Source organism: Anas acuta, chromosome 16 (genome assembly GCF_963932015.1).
Source record: "Anas acuta chromosome 16, bAnaAcu1.1, whole genome shotgun sequence".
Lineage (NCBI taxonomy): Eukaryota > Metazoa > Chordata > Aves > Anseriformes > Anatidae > Anas > Anas acuta.
In genome coordinates, this window is record NC_088994.1 from 7,366,943 (window position 1) to 7,392,288 (window position 25,346).

A 25,346-nucleotide genomic window follows, 5' to 3' on the forward strand; every position below is an offset into this window, starting at 1 on the left:
GAAATAAGACTTCATAAAGGCCTTTTTAAGAGAATTTTATTTGAGTGGTTCTTACAAAGATTGTTGCAATATGAAAGTCTTTGTTTGATAGAAATATCAAGCTGTCCTGTCAAACACACTGAAGTAACCCAAAAATATATTTCAGAGCTCACAGAGCTTAAAAAGAGCAAAGATTATATGCAACCAGAACAAAACATGTTTCTGTATTTCCTGCTGATTTTCAGACTCTGCTGAAATCCTTCCAACTGTGCTACACTGCATACACAGAAACTTATCTGGAAATGCAGAGATCGTTTTGTTTGGAAACTTAAGACACACCTCACACAGTATTTACAAAGAAACTTTTACAGATACATTAATCAAAAGTTACCATCAAGAAATAAAACCCTTCAATCTTTCTATTCTTACCAATTATTCAGCACAAAGCAAGCTGAGTGGCTGACTGGAATCAGCTTTCAGTAGCCTTTTGAATTCTCCATTTATACACAACACTAAATATGTCCCTTCATAAAGTCTATCTCCGATATTAACCTTTAGCAGACCACCTACATTTAGTGAAATGTAAAATGTAATTGCTGCATTAAAAGAAAGGCTTGTGAAACATTAAAAATGTCATTATGTCCCATCTGCCTTTTACAGAGAATTTGTTTTCTATGAGCTACTTCTCAGTTCCTACAGATCACCTTAGTAAATGTACAAGAATTACAAGGCAGAACAAGAAGTCAACAGCTTTGTATACAGTGGAAATGCTAGTTAGGGAGAATGAACACACTGCATTTCTGCTTACTTCATTTTATTTTTAAAGGTAGCAGGAAGTGTACACAAAATGACATTAAATCCTTTCCTTTAGTTTTATCTAAATAAAAGATAACTCAATCTTCCTCCAAAAAATAACTATGTACAAAACTGACTAAATCCATCTTCATCGTCGAACAGGAACCAGTAGTTGGGTTGCAGTCATAGAATCTGGGAAAAGGCTATGGTATGTTGGAAGAGGTACATACGCTGCTGTAATCATTTTACCTAATCAGAAGATTAAAAAAAAAACACAACAAAATCAGTATTCGTTCATTTCTGCAATTAAGGAATAAACATATGTTTCTAGACGAAATCCACTCACCTGCAAACCACCTCCCATGCAATGCATTGACAGCTGCAATGGCAGCAGCAATTGAAGGACATTTGACATACACATTGCCCTGTAATACAGAAGTGTACAGTCTATTAGAAGCTTGAAGATTTCCTACATTGTCAATTCTCATAGACTTCCTTTGAATGGTTGTTATCGAGACAAACCTGCCTCACCATGTTTCTACTGGTACCCACTGGTACTATAGAATGAACACAAGAATATGGAAGTACTGGACAGAATTTTTACAAATACGCATTACCATACTGTAGCAGTTACTTCAGCAGGAAGTATGAATCTTTTCTAATGTTTTGCAAAAAAAAATGTGAGACAATGTGAGCTTGTCATGGAAGCAGAAAGCAATGGATTGCTTACTTGCTCCTTATACTGTTTGAATTATAATCTAATGGTTGCCAATTGCACAATTTCATTGTATAGTGGAAGACGTATGAGGAGTAGCTGAGGCCACTGGGCCTGTTCAGCCTGGCAAAAGAGGCTGAGGGGAGGGAGACCTCATCAGTCTACAGCTTCCTCACGAGTAGGAGTGGAGGAGCAGGTGCTGATCTATTCTCTTCAGTGACCAGTGATAGGACCCAAGGGAATGGAGTCAAGCTGTGGCAGGGAAGGTTTAGGCTGTACATCAGGAAAAGGTTCTTCACCAAGAGCGTGGTTGCACACTGCAACAGGCTCCCCAGGGACATAGTCACAACACCAAGCCTGTTAGAGTTTAAGAAGCATTCGAACTGTGCACTTAGTCACTTGGTCTGAATTTTTGGGTAGACCCACAGGGTGCCAGGAGTTGGACTTGATGCTCCTTTTGGGTCCCTTCCAACTTGGGATATTCTATGATTCATGTGAAACAGAAGACTGCAAGGAGTTGGGCTAGCCATCAAATTTCACAAGTAACTAACATTTAATGACAAAGACTTAACTAGTGCATCTAGTTAAGCATAACTAGTACACAGTTATTTTCAACAAGGTTAAGTACTTGTGCCTGGGGACAGGACATCCATCACTTCAAAGAAGGTTGGTACAGTAAGAACAACCTAAGATGGTACCTAACCAGAGTGACAGACACATCGTTTGTCTTTTGATGAGATATCTGGAATTGTCTATCTGCAAGCCGAGCAATAAACCAGCCTAACCCAAAGTACTGCAACATTCACATTGAAAACCAACAAAACAAATGTATACACATTACTGTAGACTTCTGCTTCTGGCCACCTGCTTAAACAGAATACTACCAGTAATTCTTCAACCAGGTTGCATCCTAGCTGAAAGATTTTAGAGGAAAATAAGGTAATAAGAAACTGAATTCAGCCTTCACTTCAGCAGTATTCTCCAGCCTCTGCTAACTTCTCCCACTGTGACAGCATCCTTTCTCAAGGGAACAATCTGAGGTAAGGGCTCTAGCAGACCACAACCAGGCAGCAGAAAGCTGTTGTTTAAAGCACCGAGTAACGCACACAGTTGTTCTCAGCATCCCCCTGCACAGACATCCAAGCTGTTTATGCTGTGAAATGAGACAGCAATAGAAAGGTTTAGTTTTCCTTACACACCACACAGATTGGTGCGGTGCAAGAGAAAATTACGCATTCAGCTTGGACTGCAATCTTTTCACCCCCACCAATTATGACTTCACTGCTGAATACTGACAGCCCTCAGAGCTTAGGAAGTCTGGCTGTCTGGAAAGGAGCCCCAAAAGATTGGGGATGAGACACTGAAAATGAGAGAAAAAAGTAACAAGAGTCTACACCCAGAAAACAGCACAGTGAAAATTTGTGTCCAAAGAAGGTATTTTCAAATACTAGTAGGTATTTTATGTCTGAGCCATGTGTGTGAGCCATTTCACATAACCTAGCAGGTGGTATTAAAAGAAATGGTTATAGCTGTCACATCGTGAGTTAGATGAAGTGAGGCAGAGTCGCAGCTCCATGTGCTCAGAACCTACATGGTATCTACATTAGAAGTCTCTTGCTTTTCAGAAATGCACAGCTTAAGGGAAAAGCCAAAAGCTATTGCTATTCTCCTGCTTGCATTCCCACAGCAACTTCAGCTGTGGAAATCTTTAAGAGCAGACTGCACCACCACCAAACTGACTCAGAACAGAAGGAAACGATCTATGTTCTTGAAAAAACTGCAAGTCCCTTCAAGAAATTCAGACTCAGATTAAGAAAAAAAACGTATTTGTAATGCTCCCTCTATCAAGTACAAAGCAACAAAACTCCTAAAAACTACTCAGTGTGTTCCTGGAACCAGGCGTACCTGAGCTGAATTCTTGTCTACATAGATGTGGATAACTCCTCCATGTTTGTTACATTCCTCAATCACATCATCTTTAATTTCTGTATCCCAGCCAGCTTCTTCTTCACTGCAGGGGGTAGAAGAGGAACAGGACAAAGATGGAAACATTACTCACAACAACACTGAATTCACAACCAACCAACCATCAGAAAACCCACCTCCACAACATTCTAATTACTTTCTCACACATTTAGGTCATCAACAAAAGGCAAACAGAAACAATGACAAATCACTTACGTTTGAGGATTAAACATGTTGGAAAGTTGGAAGCACTGTGTTGCAAGTGGTTGTACAGAAGCAGCTGCAGCCAAAACTGTTTTAATGGGGAAAAAAAACAATACCAAATCTAAGAATCCGCTACGCATTTTTCCAATTTAAATGGTACATTTCTCTAAAACCCCAGCATTCAGCAGTCATAGCAACAAATCTAACTAAACTGAAAACTGAAGGCAAAGAACTCATTAGCTAGTCACCATCTATCATAGAAAATTCTCAAATTGATCAATATGGAAGATAGAACAGATTAACTACAACTGATATCAAAAAGTGAAAAGATCACTCTGCGTGTTGATTTAGGCAGATTTTCAATTTAAACACTTGAATACAGATACATCGATCTTTGTATGCATCTAAACTCTGACAGAACTGTATGCTAGCACTTCAACTGGGGCACATACTCAGCATTTAAGTCAGACAGCAGCTTCGGATGGAGTGGGACCACCCCATCTGACTTCACAGGAGGTGACATCCACTTCCCAGAGTTCTCAAGATGTATTTTGAGCACAAAATACTTCTGTTATATGCATACATATTTTTTCTCCTTTACTTAGAAAGGCATCATGCTGGTAATATTTGATAACTAAACCAATAAAGTGAACTACACTCTCAATAACTAAACTATTAGTTGCCATCTATTGTTACCAATCATCATGGTGCATCTTAATCTCATTAAAGTTGCATTATATAAGCTGTTTATATGATATAAATAGGTTGTCCTCTCCATAGGCTGTAAGCTTCCATTAATTTAGCTGAAATAAAGGCCACCTTCTCTCTACCTACACAGGCATCAAAATCAGTAACATCATGACTAATCCAGGGAAAATAATCCCAAACTCCTAATTCTAAAATGAGCCCTCTAGTCTCTACCTTTAAGGTAGAAGAAAACAAAGCCACACCCCAACCCACATATTTTCTAAGTAACATTCGCAGGCCATCATCAGTCCAATACTGAAGAACTGCTACAGGAAAAAAAAAGGGTTTATGACATTTTCTGTTCTTTTCAGTTGATATTATGATTTCTACAAACACCAATACAACCTCAGGCTGTGGACAGACTCCACACCAGAAGCATTTCACTTAGAAACAACATTTGCAACACAAAATCTAATGGTAACAAGGTATATTAAATTCTAGTTTACCTTCATTCTGCTGAGAAAGTCTTGTTTGCAAATCTGAAGAAAAATATACAAAGTTAATTAGCACATTTGCAAGCATTATTTTATCAGGTTGGTTAGCTTGTATTTTTGCAGTTAGGAGCTTGTTCAAGAACCTAGACCTGCTCTCACTGTTCCTCTCTGAAGCGTAAATAATTTCACTTAGTTCAGCTTCTCAGCTAGGATGTCTCGTATTTGAGATATTCCATGACCACACAGGTAAGCATGTGTATTTCAAAAAGAAACCATAACTTGAAAGGGAGAGGTGACCACGTCCTTTAGTTTAATATATTGTTTCTACCTTGTCTGTGTTGTGCTTGAACTCTTCCTAAGATTTTTTTTTTCCTTGAGAAAAGGAATACAGCAATTCTTACAGGCATTAAAAGTTTGCTATCTTAATTGAAAGCATTAAGCACATAGTTAACCATATGTAACGTTCTGAAAGCAGTTATCAAATTTTATTTTAAGTAGAACAAGGAGGTATTTCACCTGTTATCTTTTCATTTAAAAGGTCTTAATGACACAAGTTAGTTTGGTGTTTTTCAATTTTAAAACTTTCAAGTGTTCAGAGCATTTAATTTGTTAAGTAAATATAATTACTCATATAACAACATGGAGCTGTCCCAATTTGAAGTAATAGGGACAGAAAAATGCAGGTTTTTCAGCCATCTTCAAGGATATGACTCAAGTACTTGACTTAGCAACTTTAAGTCAGCAACAGAGTATTTTGGAATGCAAGAAAAATTTAAACCTCTTTTTTTTTTTTTTTTTAAAATTCACACAAATATAAGGAATTGGAAGATTAAAAGTAACCATCATCTGAATTTACTCATTTAGAAAGCAGTGAGTAGATGGGCCCCTTTAAAAAGCTTACTTGGAATATCTGAGGACCTAATCTATGACCTTCTTCCTCTCTATAGCCTCTCCCTCCAGAACACTGGCAGACCAACAGGAAGAAAATTAAAGGAATATTAGGCAACAAAAGCCCTGACAGAGACATGTCTTCAAGCGCCTTCTGAATTACTTCCATATAAGAACACATACTGGGAACCATCTTGTAAAATACAAGATGAAAGGAGATAGCTCTGAAGGCTGGTTACACCTAGTGTTTTTCTCCTTTGTCTTTTAACAGGAAGGAATCCTCCACTACATAGAGCAAGAAATCCTGTAATGGGGAAGACTGTCCTATGGTGTGTTCTCTACAGAAAACCATAGATCCACATGATTTGTCCAAATCTATAAATAATTTCCAAGGTAGCTACTGCCTTTTTTTAAATTTTATTTTGGTAAATAAGCGTGCTTGAATAAAATAAAAACAAACAAAATCTATTAAATCACTCTAGATGAGGACAGCCTTCTCCCTCTGCAACTCTGACACAATCATACATTCACATCATTTCAGCTGAACCTACCAAATGTCAGTCAGCTTGGGGCTCTACAGCCAAGTCTTCCTGGCCACATGCACCCAACATGGCAAATCTACAAGGTAACTAGTTCATTGAATTCTGTCTAGGGCTCAGAGTCAAGTCTGCTCCAGGCACAGCAGATCAGCTATCAATATCTTGGTGGCATCAAGTTTCATAGCTTATGTACTACTTCTGAAACATTGCCCATCAAATCTCTTTCATCAACTGAATTTTTTCCTTGGTCATGATTGAAGAATTGCCCTTTTATCTTCTAAATCTACTCAGAATTTAGAAATACAACGTCCCCTCAGAATAGTATTTTTACCTACATGCAGTTTTGAACAGTACATGGTAACTCAAGCTGATATATCAATCCAGCTCAAAGTAACTTGTTGAGTATATTCTGTAAACATTATCTGAAAGAGCAGTGAGTTCAGCATGACTGAGAAGAAGTACATACTCAGTACAGATAAAGCTGAAACACAAATACCTATCAAAGCACTGTCTTAAAATAGTGACATTATATTTTTATTTTGAAGAACAGCTAGCTTTAATTAAACAAATGCCAGCTAAATATTTTCCAGTTTTCTCAGCAATTATTTACAGTACAACAGAAGCTAAAATGCCAGTACTGAATAACACCTACTCCTCCCTCCATTGCTACAGACTAAATCTTTCTCATGAAGATTTTTTTTTCCCAAAAGTAAGAAAATGTTTTGTTCCACAAAGCATTTTAAGTGCTCTGTAGCCTTGTGGTTTCTGATTTTCACACAGAATTTACACAGAGAACAACAGCTATAGCAACAGCTCTAAGTGTTAGACTCTTTTTCCTGCTGGAATTTTCTCAATGGGAATAATATTCAAGTTCTGAGGTCTCCCATATAACTATGTATCTTTAGCTACCCTATTTCAGTCTTATTTAGCTCATCATCTTTAACACTTGTGACCAGAACCATTCACCAATTTGTACCTGACACCTCAAGACACACAGATATGCTAACTCTTAGCAACACAGCTGCCCTTTCAAAGGCACTCCACACTGACAGCTCACACTCACTCACTGACTAAACTAAGGTGGTTAGGTATTTCCCACCTCCTTGGCTATTTTTCACTGCTAAGGTCCCAGGCTATATGACTGAAATTTGTTTCAAACCCCACCAAGTGAAAAATGTGTCACACCCAAAGCATCCTATATTTACAGCACCTTTATTTTTACACTCACCTCATTCCTACTGTTTTGCCATTGTTCTTTATGCTGTATTTAACAAGATCAGTCAAAAACCTGAACTTTGAACAACATCCTCAGACCTTCCCAGCTTCTGTTAAAAAAAAGCCCCTTTCCTCCAATCCTCTACGTATTTGCACTTTCTGTACTACCTACTTTTTAGTAATCTCATTTGGAAGCTAAACTTCCAAATGACATAAATCAGCAGTTCATTTACTAATTTTTACTACAGCTATGTCTATGCAGGTCCATTTTTTATCACTGATTGTTAGTGCTCATGCACAGTTTTTCTGAAAGCATGATATATTTAAATCTTATTTCCAGTTGGCCTGTCTTTACTATGATTCTTAAAAGTGAAACAATCTGGACAGTTGCAAGTGTTGTTATTTTCTCCTTCCTTTTTCTAAGTGTAGGAGATTTATAAACAGATGTTTCAGCTATGTACCACGGACTTACAGTATTTATTGACAATACCAGATCTTATATTTTACGTACCTATTTCCTCACTAATTTGATGGGAGTCTTCTTACTACCCTGAACTGAGAACATTCAGTTTTACTTTCAGATTTCCTTCTACCTTGTGAATTATTTTCTTCTTCAATCCATATTCTTATCTTACCTTTCTCAAAATCCAAATGTTATGACCAGTGTCCCCAATAAAAACTGAGGGAACAAAGTTCTTTTGAAACATTGTTTGTAACATACATGAGTTTTTTTCCTTCAACTTCAGCCCTGATTCCTCCTTTTTGTTCTCTTCAAGATTTCTAAGTCTTCATGTATGCTTTCATGTCTTTTATAGAGTCAAACTTAATCTCAGTCTTGGTAGGTAATTCTCATTTTATCTATTTCCTGAACTGATAACATTGTTTTCTTTATTATCAGTCCTTTTCCTTTTTTCCTATTCTTCACAGTCTCTGTGCTAATTCTTTATTTCTTTTGAAGTACTTAATCACCCAGTTCAGCATGTAGCCCATTTCTAAAAGGGCCATTTCTTCTTTCTGTGGAATACAGATTCAATATAGCATTGGCAGTAAGGAACTGCAGAAACTCTTTATGTATTGTCTGTTCCTACACCCCAAGTTTCTTAGACCAGTTGACTTGATTTTCTTACTTCTTCAACCATCACTTTTGAAGTCAGAAGCCTTAGTTACAGACCTGATTATCCTTCCATTTAAGATTGAGCAACTCATGATCACTCAGTCAATGGTCATTTCTATTCTCATCCATAACATCTTCATTACTTACCAAAATGAGTTTAAAATAGCATCCCTTCTTCATGAGTCAGTGAGTGTTTGATGAAGAAATTTGTCGGATATCACATCCAGGAATATCTGGGCCCCACCATTATTACTAGCAAATCTTCTCCAATCTGTATCAGGGAAGTTAAAGTCTCCCATAATGACATAATTCCTGGTAGTAATTTTCTCTAACAAGAGTAAAGAGATCTTTAATCCATAACCAAATCTCACTTTGGGGATAGGTCATGACTCTATGGTAGCAAAAAGCTTTATCCTTTTCCAAAGTTACTCAAATTGTACATGTCTGCATTATTCCTTTTGTACTATACAAGCGGAATACACAATAATACTCCTACCACTTTCATTTCTACAATCGCTAAATATGCACATTCTTCAAAAACCTGTCTTCAGCCTTGCAATTTACTCCTCCACAGAACTCCAGTTATGTTGCCTCATACTGATTCAGTGCTATTCTAACAGTTTAGATGTCTTAAGGGTATTTTTGGCACCCCACTGGCTAGATTTCTTTACCTTGTTTCAGATATGGCAGAGAGGACAGGATTGCTGTTTTGTTGTTTTTTGTTTTTTTTTGTTATTGTTTAAAAACATTTCTCTCCTTTCTCACCAACTACACTTTTTTTCAAGTAAGACTGTCACAACACTGTCACCTACATTAAAGGTGATCTTCTTTTACTGTTGTTTACCTTTCTTCTCCTTCTGTACTAGTTATTATTCTTTCTTGCCACCATGTCTTATTCATCTCCTTCTCTGATAGACTTTTTCCTCAATCCACATTTCTTTAACTAGCCAGTTCCTTTTCCTTCCACAATTCTGTCTAGGGGTACATCTTACTATTTTTTTTCCCACAACTATCTACAGTTACATGTGTAGAATCTTCTTAACATTACACCTGAACTTCAGTAACACGATTCAGGTGTAGATTAAGTCTGAATCACTTCTGTCACAAACTGCTGGAAGACAAGAAAACCCTATGTATATACACTTTGTTGATTTCTTGACATTTCTTGCACATTCCAGCATCTAGTTGTGACATTCCTCCTCTTTTCTACTGCTATGAAATTTGCCACCCATTGTTCTCATACTAGTTTAAAAAAAAAAATCCATTCTGAATTCCCAATGTCCTATAGAAGTTACCTGAAGCCTTCTTGAACATTTTATTTAGGCCAGCTATAAACTAGCAGCAGCAGCAATCATATCCTTACCCTCATACTCACTCTTCCTCAAAATAGATTACAGTAAGATCTCAGTAACACTTCCAACACGCCCGCTAGCGGAGTACACAAGCTATAGCCAATCTCCCAAGCAACACAAAGATACCCTGATGTACAGCGTCTACCTCACCAGGACAAGTATCATATAGTCTTGCACCTCTCCTATGAAGAAAAGCTGTGAGAGCTGTGACAGTTCAGCCTGAAGACAAGGCTCCAGGGAGACTTCACTGCAGCTTTTCAATACTTAAAGCAGGCTTATAAAATAGATGGAGAGCGACTTTTTTTTCTTGGGCAGGGGGAATGTTTTTAAACTAGAAGAGGGGAGATTCAGATTAGAGGTTAGGAGGAAATTCTTCACTCAGAGGGTGGTGAGGCACTCAAACAGGTGGTCCAGAGAGATTGTGGATGCTCCATCCCTGGAGGTGTTTAAGACCAGGCTGGACAAGGCCCTGGGCAATGTGGTCTAGTGGGTGGCATCCCTGCCCATGGCAGTGGGGTTGGAACTGGATAGTCTTTAAGGTCTCTTCCAACCCAAGTTATTCTGTGATTCTATTAACCATAACTACTGTAACATTCCTCCATGAAGTCCCACTAACCTTCCTGCCCCTGGCACAGTTCTGTTTCTTCAGAAGGGACTCTGCAGAGGGTCAATCCCCTTACAATTATGAGTCTGACAGTGTTAACAGTCAATATTTACACTGCAGTAGAACTGTGAATAGTAAAGAAAGAGATGAAGGCTTGGGGTGAATTAAATGAACTAGAATAGATTTGCCAGAAGTAACATAAAATAAAGCATACCCATCAAAGCTGTTATACACTGTTTATATGCTCATGGATTTGAGAACTTCCACAATTTGTAAAACATGCTGTGGTATCTATGTTTCCATCTTAAGAGATCAGAAGATGGATTTTGGTACCTCATCTCAAAGTTATAATTAAATATTTTAGAAAAATAAATAGGCGATTATTTCTTACCTGCCACAGCTCCAAATGCCAATGATCCACTCATCTGCAGAGCCTGCTGTGCAGCTGGGGGAATCTGCAAACCAGTACCTGAAAAGGGCACAAGAACACACACCTTGTAGCAAGCACTTTTTGCTCAGTCATGGATGCAGTAACTGAAGTATCAAAAATTACTATTTTCAAAAATTACTATTGCTTACAAATTGTTACATGAAGAATATTTGGTGGGATGCATTAATCTAAATTCTGCAAAACTATATTTTCATGCATTTCTTACTTATCCCTATACATACCCTCTGCAAGCCTTGCCATCAACTGAAGGCGACCAGTTGTTCCCAAGTCAATTCCAGTCCGTTCCAACTCATCACTGTCCAAAAATGAGCTAGCACTGGAAGCATCAGTGCGCTCAGTTACATGCCCAACTTTCATTGGCCTACCAGCCAGCTCAAATCCATTGAGTTGTTCCAAAGCTTTTTTGGCACACTCAGAGTCTGAGAACTGTAGATTGGAAAAATATAAATTTAGTAATATTACCTGCACTACTCAGCAGCACTTTTGTTACATTTGAGATCCAGTTACATAAACATGAAAAACATTACATTTAAAATAACAATAGCTACAAGCTACCATAGATGTGCTCCATATTTTCAGTTTTAACCAAACACAGATGAGGTTGGGTATATACACAACATTGTTGTTGAAGCTAGAATATCTAGATACTGCTGTCAACAGAAGTCATGGCTGCAGTTGTCTTTTAACACTTTCCAAGGACAGTCACTTCTTTCATAATTTTGTAACTGCTATGCATTTACTGACTACTCCTAGCAGATGTTCTGCATCAGGAATTAAAAATGTAAGTATGTTGTCAGCATTAAAAGCAGCAAGTATCAGTTATGAAGTCAGGCCTGATTTATTTGTCTCCAAGTGCCAAAGGTCCCAGGCAGAGACATTTCTTTCATCAGAAACTGTCAGGTCAGTTAACACACCTAAGTTCAGAAAATTAAGTATCAAGCGCAAAGGGGAAAGGAAAGATGTTTTCAACCTAAAGTTTTAGACTCCGGAATTTGATTTCCCTATAAAAACTTGAATTCAATCACTTTCACAATACTGTGAGAAATATTTCTTTTGCCAGTATTCTTGCCTGCAAAAATGGAATTGCTTTACAGGCACCGATCATCAAATCTGCTATTCCATTCTAAATATGTACACTGTTCAATCATAAAACCCATAAAGAACTGTCAAAAAGAAAGAAAGGCAGGCCACTGTTGCATGTCACACAACAAGAAATTTCTAAGATGAGACTTAAGTGAGATTTAACCAAGCTACACTTGCTACATGAAAAGGTTATATTCAAGTTCTCTATAAAGTTTGATAATTCTAGTCATACCGTAATAAATCCATATCCTTTTGAACGTCCAGTTTCACTATCCATCATCAGCTGAATGCTTTCGATCTAAAAGTAAGAATAAGACTATTCATTATCAAACATTTTGGAACAAAACCTGTAGACAGTCTGCCAAATATACATACATTAATGTGAAACCACTTTTTTTTTTTAAATCAGTTCCTCATTCATTCCTCTAATCAAACTTAGTATAGAGGCAGCTAGATATGTACTTTGACACACAAACAGGAACAGGCAAACATAAGGTTGGTATACAACTTGTTATTTAAAGGAACTCCAGCTGCAGGCAGAGGCTTGGTCTTATGCGGCATTCTAGCAGACAACGAGCACAGACAGCATCAAGGATATCAATTTGTTAGAATGGGTCCAGATGAGGTCCATGAAGATGATCAAGGGGCCAGAGCACCTCTCCTACAAAGGCTGAGAGCGCTGGGGCTGTCTAGCCTGGAGAAGGCTCCAGAGTGACCTCATTGTGGCTTCTCAATACTTAAAGGGGGCTTATAAAAACAATGACTGACTCTGTGCAATTGGATAATGACAAGACAAGGGGGAACTAAAAGAGGAGAGATTTAGATCAGAGGTTAGGAGGAAATTCTTCATTCAGAGGGTGGTGAGGCATGGAAACAGGTGGCCCGGAGAGGTTGTGGAGTTGTGGATGCCCCATCCCTGGAGGTGTTCGAGGCCAGGTTAGATGAGGTCCTGAGCAATGTGGTCTAGTGGGTGGCATCCCTATGGCAGGAGGGTTGGAACTAGATAATCTTTCAGGTCCCTTTCAAACCAAGCCGCTCTATGATTCTATGAAATACTAACTGAAACAATATAGTCATGGCACCTCATGTGCCAAGGAACTCCATTTGACAAAGAAATGCATGCCTGTTTTGAATAATTATTGCTATACGGTAACTCTTAAAAATTTACAGTTACTTGTGTGTTTTAAATTCAAAAAGTCATCCTAGAGCCATGAAAACAGTGCTGGAAAGAGACAGCAACACAGAAGTGAGAGGAAGAACCGAGCTTAAGACCAGAGTACATGGAATTAAGAGAAGGAAAAAGCCTTCACAGCTCTTTATTTGAACCTCCTAATCTACATTAATCCTACTGCCAGACCTTGAGAGAAAAAAACATGAGAACAGCCATGTGAATTACAATTTAATGAACTGCTGTAATTTTCTAGGCTTTCGTGCAACTGAATTAAAGAGATACACATACTCAATCTCAGCAAAGCATCTGAAAATTACTGTTATGATATTTATGAAGCACTGTTAATACCTTAAGAGTATGAAAAATATGAATGGGATTGACAAAAAATATTTAAGCAGTGTACTGCATATATTACCTTTACTTTATCTAATAATGATATACCCAGGATGCCTTAGTTAGCACAGTGCTGTACTAGTATTTGTTAGGTCTCCAATGGAAAGTTCAGATTCAATCTGCTCACTTTCATAAACTGGGACTCACTGATCGAGTGTAAAGAAAGGGAAGAGAGCAGGAAGGGACACACTGCAAAGGTTAACAATGTGAGTCAAAAATTAAGACAGAACCCTTCAGAAACTGATTGAACTACTACAAAATTACAGTGAACAAGACTTGATTCCAAGCAATTTTAGATACTTGTTGGATTCTCAGCTTTCCATCATATAAGGCCATCAGGTCAAAAATCACTAGACCACCTCACATATCGTGGTTCTCATTTGCTCTCAAATACTAACTCAGTATTGAAAGGCTTGTGGACATATAGGTACAGAATAGTTGAGAATGTGAAGCTAGCATTTTGCAGTTGCTAATTATTTCCAGAAGATATTTGAGTGCTCTACATCTAATGTAGGTTTTTCAGATAAACACCACCAGTGCCAAATCAAAACTTACCCTGCCAAATGGCTCAAAAATTCCTCGAAGCATATCTTCAGTTATGTTGAAGTGTAACGATCCTACGTAGAGCCTCATAGGACCAGCGCTGCCCTTCTGCAAATTATTTGCCATTGCTGCTGCTCTGTTTTTCTCTGCCTATAGGAAAAAAAAAAGAAAAATTATGTAAAATAATAATAATAATTTCAATTATCTGCATACTGCCTACCTGACTAATTTAAAATACAAAAGCCAAAACCATGACAAAGTATAGAGATACAAGTCTCAAGCCTTCAAACTGGACAACTTCGTGCAAAATTCTGGCTTGTGCCTAGTAAATTGTCACTTTGCTTTTTTATATACACACACATACTGTATACTATGATTTTGTAACACTATCACAATTTTGTTATTATTGTTTTCTTAGCATCATTAGTTTCAAAATGCATCTGTTATCAGTTTGAGTTGCTTTAATTTGTCTGTCAGCTACTGTAACCCAAAGTCCATTTATAAATAAATTATTTAACCATTCTTGTTATGGTTTTCCAAGTGTTCAGTGACAATCAAATTTTCAAATATTAACTTTACTAGCAACATAACAGAATAACCATTCAACATGATTAAAAAGTTAGGTTTATCAAGTCCTTACCTGTGATGCTTGTACTATAATTGGTACACCCAAGACTCTCTGTCCAGTTAGTCCTATTGCCAGAGGTACTGAACTAACATCAACAAATTCTACATAAGCAATTCCCTTTGAACGCCTGGAATTTCTATCAGAAATCATTCGCACATCACGAACCTAAAAGACAAGTACAGACACGATGTTATAGATAGAGTTACACCAGGAAAAGAGCCAATACAGTCCAACTCCCAGAGAGATATTAAAAAACAATTACTTGCAAAGACAACAGCTTTGTAATCATGCTGCAAATCTAGAATAGCATCTAACTATCCTAACAAACACATCCCAGAAAGCTAGCATTAAAAGCTATGATTCAAAGTTTAATGTAGTTGAATGCCACAGGAAAAGGGTTGATAGAACACCTGCAGCACTATAATGCTTTATACCAGAACCTTACAGCTGATGGAATAGATATTATTTTTCAAAATTAGAAGTTAAGCTAAAATTAATACTATACTGCAGCTGGCAGGCCCATCTGCAAAAGACCAGAAGTTCTGAAAACTTAAGTTGTTTGAAACAGAAATGCATCCCTGGTAAGTTACTTTCCTGTACTAGAATCTCCAGAAAGCCACTAGCTTACCATTCTGTAGAATATCAACCCTGAACTAGGATAACTTGAGGAAGTATTCAGAATCACTTTAACTTCTCTATAATTACCTTCCCTACTGTAGAGAAAAATTCTTCCAAATCTCTTGGTCGAATTCTCGCAGCTAGCTGCATGCAGAATACTGTTCGAGCATCCCTCTCTTCAGGGGTAAGATTATCAATAGGTTCTCTGAAAAGCAGAAAGGTACATTAAAAAATAACCTAAGATAACTCATTTAAACTTTTAGCCATGCAGGGGTATCAGTGTTTTGAAGTCTGGTGGTAAAAAACCACCTGCGATATTAAAAAAGGACAAGAATTGAAAACCTAACACTAATGTAACATTTCTTTAATGTGAATAAACGTTGTCTAAACATTAAGCATGACTGGAAAAGCATGACTGTAAGCATTAAGTGTGACTGGGAAACAGTATTTTAAGTTCAGAAGCCCCACCTAAGCAGAGACTGTCAATTTGCTACTCTCTTGAACAGGTAAGAGTACCACTAAGGAGTATGCAGTTAAGAAGATGAGATGAAAGGACAGGAAAACAAAGAAAACAGGATTAATTACCACAGACCAGCCATCTAAACCTTCAGACAAGCAGTATTTTCTCTTTTTACTGGCTTTGTAAACTGTAGCGTTATATACAGCCAGTCACTTCAGTCAGAGCATGAACACTGACATCTACACAAACAGAACCCCCAGTCCTCACCTTTTTATAGTTTTAGCTTGTTAACCCAGAAAAAAAGCATGAATAGTGAATAATTACTGTCAGCCCAGACACTAGAAGAGATCAGTGTTCTATTTTAATACTGAACACCAGCTGAAATCAGTCAGATGCATCACTTTTAAACTGTTGAAGATTCAATGCTAAAAAAAAAAAAAAGAAGACTTGCACTTAAGTACAGGATAGAATATGCCAGATCCTGGATTGAGTTTTCAGTAGTGTAATTCTTTATACTTATATGTATCTATGTTAAAAAAACACTGAGAATACACAAGAAAATTTTAAATTATCTAAGTAAGACTTTACTAGTAAAGTGAAAAAACGTGCAGGATTGTTTAAATTTAACTGTATTAATTTAGCAAATAATCTTACTAGCAGCTATCTAAATCAAAGCCCCTTACTTGAAAAGCTTAAGAATGAATAAGCACTTTCTGGATTTCAAAGTTACCTGGCTTCTCTACAAATAACATCAATAGTGATTAGAAAAAAAAAAGGCATTTTCACAGTACTTTTTAATTCTCTATTTAGTATTAGTAAGATTCAACAGAAAAGCTACTTAACATTAATTAGAATTAACTTGTAAGAGCTTGGAAATACATGAATATGACAAGCAAAGCAAGACATGTTTTGCAAATTGATATTATTTGCAATTGTACACTGATAATTGGAGGGGAGGTGGCAGTTTGTAACACAGGGAGGGAGAAAACAACCTATTTTTAATGCTCTCCTTTCATGGGCTTTCTGAATGAGTAATTCCATCATTACTTGTGACTGTATGTCAGAAAGCAAGTAGTCATGCATTATTTCACCATTACTTTTCCAGCTTCACTTGAGGATGGGTAAAAAAAAGTAAACATGCAAAAATAACTACCTAACAGGACTCTTGTCTTTTCTGAAAGGACTTTTGCTTCTGGATCTTCGTCTGCTGTAAAGAGATTAACCAAAAGATTACCAAAAAACTTCAAATATACTGGTCTTACTATAAAGAAAACATATTAATGATGCAGTAAAAAGTAGAGAAAACTCAGAACCTTAATTTGATGCTGTGAGGCAGACCAATCTTCCCTCTGATGGCACTGTTGAATTTTGGACCAGAACTACGGCAAAAGCAAAGACAGACATTACTTACCAGAGTAACTGAATTCAAGATTTCCTGCTTGTACTCACAATACGTTAACAGCATTCACCCACCCTTCCAGTTGAACTTGTAAACATTTTCATTAGCATTGCCCATAGCATGCATAAGCTATGCATAACACTCTAAACCACCACACGTACAATATGCTTCCTGCTCAGGTTCATATGCATCACAAAAAAAAACTCAGAATATGCAGGATTCCAAGAAAGAACTGAAGCCAGAGCCACACAGCATTTACGTATGCAGAGTACTCTGAACTACAGTTATTGTTGTGGTCTTATTTATACATTTGTCCACATGCATTCCAATGATGACAGCAAAGCAGTGCCTTTAGCGCCTGGAACTCAGCCTCAATTTTGAGCGAAGTAGTGCTGGCAGAACTACTCACTCAGGTATAACATCTTAAAACTGAAAGCTTCATGAGGTTTAAGATGCAAGTGGAAACCCAATTCTTGGAAATTCACTAGTCTTTGACTCAACTGCAACCACTACCAAGTGCTACATATATATAAATGAAGCTTCCTTTAAGTAAAGTTCTTAACGGACATCAAAGCACAGAACCATTTAAGCCAGTAAACCTTATGTAGTTATGCCACTACAATAGGAATTCAATCTCTTGGCTGATTTTAATTTTAGTTCATCAGGCCTCAGAGAGGCTATTACAACAGATGGTCATCTGACCATTCCCTCCACACTGAGGCAGTCCTCTCGCTAGTTATCACGACTGAGAGTAACAAACTGTGACGCAAGTAGTAAGATTCCTCCTACATGTATCGTGTTCTCCCTGAACTTGATCTCCTTGTAGATCCAAAGCAAAGACCACCACCTGTTAACATTCTTCTTGCATATCAACTGAGCAGCAGGGGCACTACTGCACAAACTGAATGCTGGGGGGTGGAGGGGGGTTCAGCCTTTTCATCTGCACAGAACTAATTCTTTCTTCTGAGGCTATAAGTTGATATGGAGACACCCTGAAAGATACAGTGGTCTAAAGACATTCATTAGTCTTTCACTTAATCCATGTAGCCAGGGGTTACAGTCAGTCTACAGCACTCCTCAGTCACTCTGTTCCTGCTCCAGCGTGGGGTCCCTCCCACAGGACGCCGTCCTTCCCGAACTAATCCTACGTGGGCTTCCCACAGGCAGCAGCTCCAGCCAGGTCACCTGCTCCTGCGTGGTCCCCTCTCCACAGGCTGCAGCTCCAGCATGGAACCTGCTCTTGTGGTGGTTCTCCACAGGCCGCAGCCTCCTCCAGGCCACATCCACTGGCTCCACTGTGGTCTCTTCCAAAGGTGCAGTGTGGAGATCTGCTCCACCATGGTACTCCATAGGATGCGGGGGGACGGCCTGCTTCACCATGGCCTTGCCAGAGGAGAACTTCTCCAGCACCTGGAGCAACTCCTGCCCTTCTTCTTCACTGACCCTGGTGTCTGTAGAGCTTTTTTCTCACTCCTCACTCTTCTCCCAGCTGCTGTTCCTCAGCAGTTGCTTTTTTTTTTTTTTTAATCTATCTTAAATATGCTCTCACAGAGGCACAAACAACATCGCTTATTGGCCCTGGCCAGTGGTGGGGCCCTTATCTAATGTGGGGCAGCTTCTGGATTCTTCTCACAGAAGCCACCCCTATGGCCCCCCACTACCAAAACTTTGCCAAGTAAACCTACTAAAATACTCAAATGAAATCCAACCACAATTTTGAAGAGTTACAATGTTTTATGACTATATCACACTTTAAGACAACAAATTCAACATCCTCAAGTTCTCCATGCCACACTGTTCTCCTTTTCCTTCACCATTATCTACACTAGACAGACATCCACCCTCCAGCATTGCAGAGATGCGTGACCACTGGCAGCGAGAAGATCTTGCAGTTTAAAGATCAGAGGATTAAGAGTGAGCAAAGAACACAACCAGGAAGTATTCTGAACTAGATGCAGCAGCCAACACCACCTGCAGTAACGCCAACTCAGAACTGTCTGAACAGCCCTACAAGGTGAGACTCCAGATATGAACTCTCCATCCAGCAGGTGATACTTTAACTTCATTAGGCAGTCTGCTTGTCACTTATCAAACGTGGATCTAATTACACTGCTAATAGAGAATCTTTCCTCACATGGAAGCATCATTTTTGGTAGATTCAAAGGTAGATGAAGATAGGAGGCTCGTGATGCCGGAGACTTCCCCTCCAGAACTAATGACTTCCCAAAGGTCAGCATCCACTGTACAGAACTTCAATGCAGAGCCTTTTTTTTTTGTTGTTCCAAAGGAGGTCCTTCTCTTTTGCATCTTCTGAACAAACCCTAGAATTTTAATGTCATCTCCACACATCTATCATATCAGAAGCATCATCCATGAGCTGCAGAGGAACTACAGCTAACTGCTGGCCACCCAACAATCACTGCCAATGCCTCTGAGATGCAGGCAGTTAGTTGCCCTATACCTCTCTTACACTAAGTTGATTTAAAAGCTGAATTCTACTTGGTTATTGAAGTAAAGAATGCAACGTTGCCAAACCAATAAGTAATCTAGTAGCCTCCCCCTAGGGGATACTAGAATATCTGGTCTTTTTGTTCACTATCTTTCAATAGCAGAGAAATTGCTCAGAACAGCTAGGGAGAAATACCATAAGAATGCAGAAATCCTCTCATAGTTGTATACCTTCCTTGTACAACACACCTGGATGCATCAAAATAGGCATGGGTTATTGTAGTAACATGCATACTTTCAGCTTCTACCTAAGGGAATATATTTTGGATGACAAGGATGCTGAAGCTCCTGAATTTCTCCAGGTGGAAAACTTGCACCCAGTGATGACAGGAAAAACAAAGAAAACCCTTCCACCACAAACAGAAGGCACTGACTCCCAGCTAACTCATCAGAAGAGCAGCATTCTCCTTCATACACCACCACATCAGAAATAAGAGGACTGGCAGGCCCCAACAGAAAGGAGGGCAAGAGATCTTGACTGGGGCTCCTCTGTTCATAAGGCAGCCTGGAGCCTCAACAGCGCCACACTCCAGGTTGCTCCTGTAATTCTGCAGGTGCCAAAAAGCTACAGAACACAAGCTAACTGGGCATTGCTGCTATCTTTGGAGCTGAAGCCCAGAGCTCCAGAAGTCCTCATACCAAAAAGACATACCAGGTTGAAACACAAGGCAGGGCTGATCAGTACACAGGACTGATGACAGCACAGGAAATGCCACGCACAGCCTGCAGATGCAGCATATTTGCAGTATGAAAACACCAACATGTAGGTGGCTTCATGCCAAATGAGACCCTGAGACCTCCAGCATTTTTGTCTGCATTCCCAGAGTTCTGACAGGAATACTGCATTTAGATAAAAAGGAAAACTAGTAAGAGGAATGAGGTATGTCACTGTCCTCCTCTTTTTTTCCCCCATATTTATTGAACCATCTTCAGCCTTAACCTCTCACTCCCTTCCTTGAGGCAATTAGCAACCAATATAGAAAGACCGTGAGACTTTAAGCTCTCACATAGTACACTAAGGAAATACACAAGCAATTTGACATAAGTAACCTACTAGGGACTTCTATAGCGGCCTCTGAATCTGCGGTCTCTACTTCTAGAACGGCTGCGTCTGCGTTCTTTGCTTCTGCTCCGCTTCCTTTCCCGGCTTCTGCTCTTTTTTCTTTCCCGGTCTCGGCTCCGCTTGCGTTCCTTGCTTCTGCTCCTCTTTCTGTCATGACTTCGACTTCGGCTCTTGCTCTTTTTTCTCCTGAGAAGGGAAGGGAAAAGCAACTCTTGTTACAAACACAGCTCAGTATCATCAGTTCCATTATTTATACACATTCTACAGCTCTTCTAACAGAACACTAGAGACATTAATATGAAAAAGTTGCTACTTCTTGCTATTTGTATCAATCTTTTAGTTAAATGGGTGGTTAAGAGCATCAGAAACCTTTTAAAATTCATCATGAGCAAGATAAAGTGCTCTGAAGCACTTTTGTTCAATTTATTTTTGTAATCAAAGCATGCTTACAGTTAGAGTAACAGGACTGAAAAATTATTTAGTGCATTAGAACTAGTGTGTACTAAATGCAGTAGTTCATGTGTCATCTCTCAAAGATTTTAAATATACCACGACAAAGCTAAGAATAACTCGCTATTTTTATAGCAAAGTACAACAAAACACCAAAAAAAAGTGAGGAAAAGGAAGGCTGTTTCTGCTGATAGTCTGTCACCAGTTTTAGCATGTTGCCTAAGAGTTTCGCTTCTACTTTAAGATTCCTACTTGCTACTCCACTCCTTGCTAAGCCACTTGCTTTTCTACATCTGTGGCTCTTACAGGTTTGGTGCATACCTTTAAGTCAACTGTATCTCATATTTGAGAATTAACGAGCCACTGTCTCATGTCTGCATACTACATTTGGATTATCCGTGGATTTTTTTTTTCCCTATCTCAGTCTCAGCCTGCAAAAATTTTCCATCTCCCAGTTTTTAAGATATTTACATATGCATACTACACTTCAAACAGATGATCAAGTAATTACTTTAGACCATCCAACTAAGCTTTGGGAATACTCAAATTTGCTGCAACCCTTTTGAAATTCAAAATGTTTTTTTTGCTACTTATTTTACCCCCTCCTTTTATACCTTCTGTTTACATACAAAATCTTTTTTTCTAAAGTGGTCAGTCATGCACCTAAAACCTTTGTATGTACCCCCCTCCTCCTTCTTCAAAATAGAGTTCTTTGCTATTACTTTCTACTGCCATCTATAAACTAAGATTCCTGGTTAGGTTCAGTTACTACAGTAAAGATCTCTCAGTTCCACATATAACTGAGCCTTATCATCATTAGCAGCTTTTGCTCTCTGATCTCTACCTAGAAAGCCCCGTTACAACTATCTTAGTAATTATCCCTCAAGAGAAACTTTGAGATTTGGTCATTTGGCTTTAAGAACTAGATGACCATAATGAAGTTAAATATTCAGGTGTTTCAACACTTGTTGACTCCTTTACAATAACCTAATAGTTTCTCTATTACTTTTGTACAGAGAAACTGCAGCATCAAAACCCAGTACTGGGAATCCTTTTCACACCACCCCAACCATTGGAATGATCTGCATCACTGGCACCTGACCACACTTCCTACTGTAATACAATATAGGACAGTGTTAGAGGTGTAGTCTCCCCTAGGATCCACAACTTACCACTATCTCCTTAAATCACAGAATGGCTTGGGTTGAAGGGACCTTAAAGTACATCTAGCTCCAACCCGCCTGCTATAGACAGGAACACCACCCACTAGATCAGGTTGCCCAGGGCCTCATCTAATCTGGCCTTGAACACCTCCAGGGATGGGGCATCCACAATTTCTCTGAGCAACCTGTTTCAGTGCCTCACCAACCTCTGAGCGAAGTTGTTCGATCACCTACTCTCATATCATCATAGTTCCCCAAAACACCATCTGGAGCTCAAGGTACTCCATCTGTAGCTCAATATATCGAGCAACAAGGTAACTAGTAATTACAGATAGACTTCAGCAAGAAGTTACCAGCCATTCACTATCCCACTGTGAGCTGAACCCTGTTTGCATACTAGGATCCCAACAGTCAAGATTCTCAAGAAGATCTGTGTTCCACCTTCCAAACATAATTAAATTGGATAGATAGTACATACACATAGTAAAATTGTAGAGAAACTAAAGAGATTAAGAACCTAACACAAATGTAGCATTATTTGATCACTATTGCTGTAAGATGAAATTAACGTTCATTTTTAGCTGTTGATGTTTGGCATTTACAAAGTGGTGTTATTTTTTCAAGATTTAAGTGAAAAACAGCATCATAAAAATCTCAACTCCGGGACAAAAAGCTCCACACTATCACAAAACTGCAATACAGTAAGTTAGTAATTACTCCAAAACTGAAACAAGGGTACACCACAGGATCAACATTTTTGAACATGCACATGGGTACTATCAGGAAAGCTGAAAGAGGTGAAACTACACACAAAACAGACTGCAAGACTAACGGTATCAAAACACCTGAACTTTCTTCTGTTTCAGAATGATGTAACCTTTTTTTTTTTTCTGAACTTAATTTACTCTGTCTCAATTAAAAATAAACTCAGAGTGCACAGGACCAAGCTGAAAATGGGACTGTGAGCAAAAAGAAAAATGCCATCACTTTAAAATCTGAGAGGCTACAAGCTGAAATACATTCTAGTATTCAACTCATCTTCCACAAACCCAGGTGAGAACCAGTTCCAAAATTGGGGAAACACTATTTTTCTTTTGATCTCACTTTATATTTTGGGGCTAGTCATTCAAACTAAAGCAGGCTTTTATATGTCAGCTATTTACGTATTCTGAAAAGATAAAAATTCCAAACAAAAATAGTGGTAGGAGCTGATTTTGACAGGGTTTCAGGGGGTCTCAGTATTCAACATGAGAATGGTGTTCACAGTGTAAGTCTGATGTTGGTATTCCAACCCTGGAATTAAGTCACTGAGCAGTTAAAAATGGCACACTTCAGCAATGCTTCCTAAGGAATGTGTGCTTATAATATGGTTCTTTAAAAAAGGTCTAGTGTGATTTTTTTTTTTTTTTAAAAAAAAAGGATTACAAATAAACACTTAAAACAGCTGTTACACAAATTAATAAATCAAGGACTAAAATACTCAATTGGGAACGTGAACAGTAGTGAGAATACAGGGGAGGGAACACGTCTGAAACAATGCAGCAAGTTTGCTGATTACACTGAACTGGGAGGAGTGGCTGACACGCCGGAAGGCTGTGCTGCCATCCAGCAGGACCTGGACAGGTTGGAGAGTTGGGTGGGAAGAAACTTCATGAAATATAAAGAGGGCAAGTACAGAGTCCTGCATCTGGGCAAGAACAACCCCAGACACCAGTATAAGCTGGGGACTGCCCTGCTGGAGAGCAGTGAAGGGGAGAGGGACCTGGGGGTCCTGGTAACAGCTGGATGACCATGAGCCAGCACCGTGCCCCTGTGGCCAAGAAGGCCGGAGGCATCCTGGGGTGTATCAGGGCTGTGGTTAGTAGGGCGAGAGAGGTTCTCTTTCTCCTCTACTCCGCCCTAGTGAGACCACATTCAGAATACTGCATCCAGTTCTGGGCCCCTCAGTTCAAGGACAGGGAACTGCTTGAGAGAGCCCAGCGCAGAGCCACAACGATGATTAAGGGAGTGAAACATCTCCCTTATGGGGAGAGGCTGAGGGAGCTGGGTCTCTTTAGCTTGGAAGAGACTGAGGGGTGACCTCATTAATGTTTATAAATATGTAAAGGGTGAGTGTCAGGAGGGTGGAGGCAGGCTCTTCTCGGTGACATCCAATGATACAGTGGGGCAATGGGTGCAAGCTGGAATATAGGAGGTTCCACTTAAATAAGAGACAAAACTTCTTCACACTGATGGTAACAGAGCACTGGGACAGGCTGCCTGCACATGTTCCTGTGTGACCTGATCTAGGTGTTCCTGCTCTGGCAGAGGGATTGGACTAGATGATCTTTCAAGATCCTCTCCAATCCTTAATATTCTGTGATTCTGCGACTAAACCTTTCAAGAAAGCAACTGCATCTTTAAATGGTTTGAACTGTTCTAAATTGCTTAAAATTTCATACCAAATAATTTTTAAAGTGCAAACTTTACTGCACTGCTAAAACAAACAAAAAAACAAGAGATGAAATCATGCTGAACCTACCAAGTCTGTATTTTTATCTGATGTTAAAACAATAAGTGTTTCCACAGATTTGATGACATCACTGACAAGGGTGTAACTATATTTGTGAAAGAAGAAAATTTCATAGTTTCTGCAACTGCAGTAAATGCAAGTATCAAGCTATCCAAATTTATTTCCTTGGACATTAATGACATGCATTCAAGTTTTTTTTTTTCTTTTGTTTTTTAAAGAAAAAATAGCCCCCTCCCTCAAAAACAAAATATGGGAGAATACTTACTTCTTGCTGCGTTCTTCGTGGCCATTGGCACTGCTCAATTTGTTCTCATCCTAAGCAGGGTTGATAGAAGAACATCGTGAGGACGAAG

The 25,346-nt window shown here is 38.9% G+C and overlaps 1 protein-coding gene across 8 annotated transcripts in view; it reads right to left on the reverse strand.

Annotated features, from left to right (window-relative positions):
• Positions 1–19: 19 nt before the first annotated feature.
• RBM39 (RNA binding motif protein 39) overlaps positions 20–25,346 on the reverse strand; it is a 30,726-nt gene continuing 5,399 nt past the window's right edge. For 2 of the 8 annotated variants that reach the window (XM_068700793.1, XM_068700794.1), the window contains exons 3-17: positions 25,255–25,308; positions 20,860–21,051; positions 17,212–17,277; positions 17,052–17,105; positions 15,526–15,643; positions 14,833–14,985; positions 14,205–14,342; positions 12,318–12,383; positions 11,224–11,428; positions 10,943–11,020; positions 4,852–4,884; positions 3,671–3,746; positions 3,395–3,500; positions 1,121–1,199; positions 20–1,023 (exon numbers count right to left, since the gene is read on the reverse strand). In XM_068700793.1, the coding sequence (XP_068556894.1) occupies positions 923–1,023; positions 1,121–1,199; positions 3,395–3,500; positions 3,671–3,746; positions 4,852–4,884; positions 10,943–11,020; positions 11,224–11,428; positions 12,318–12,383; positions 14,205–14,342; positions 14,833–14,985; positions 15,526–15,643; positions 17,052–17,105; positions 17,212–17,277; positions 20,860–21,051; positions 25,255–25,283 (1,494 nt within the window). In that variant the 5' untranslated portion in view covers positions 25,284–25,308 and the 3' untranslated portion in view covers positions 20–922. Of the gene's footprint in view, positions 1,024–1,120; positions 1,200–3,394; positions 3,501–3,670; positions 3,747–4,851; positions 4,885–8,742; positions 8,924–10,942; positions 11,021–11,223; positions 11,429–12,317; positions 12,384–14,204; positions 14,343–14,832; positions 14,986–15,525; positions 15,644–17,051; positions 17,106–17,211; positions 17,278–20,859; positions 21,055–25,254; positions 25,309–25,346 lie in introns of those variants that run through there. The other 6 variants (XM_068700795.1, XM_068700791.1, XM_068700790.1 and 3 more) reach the window with 6 other exon arrangements.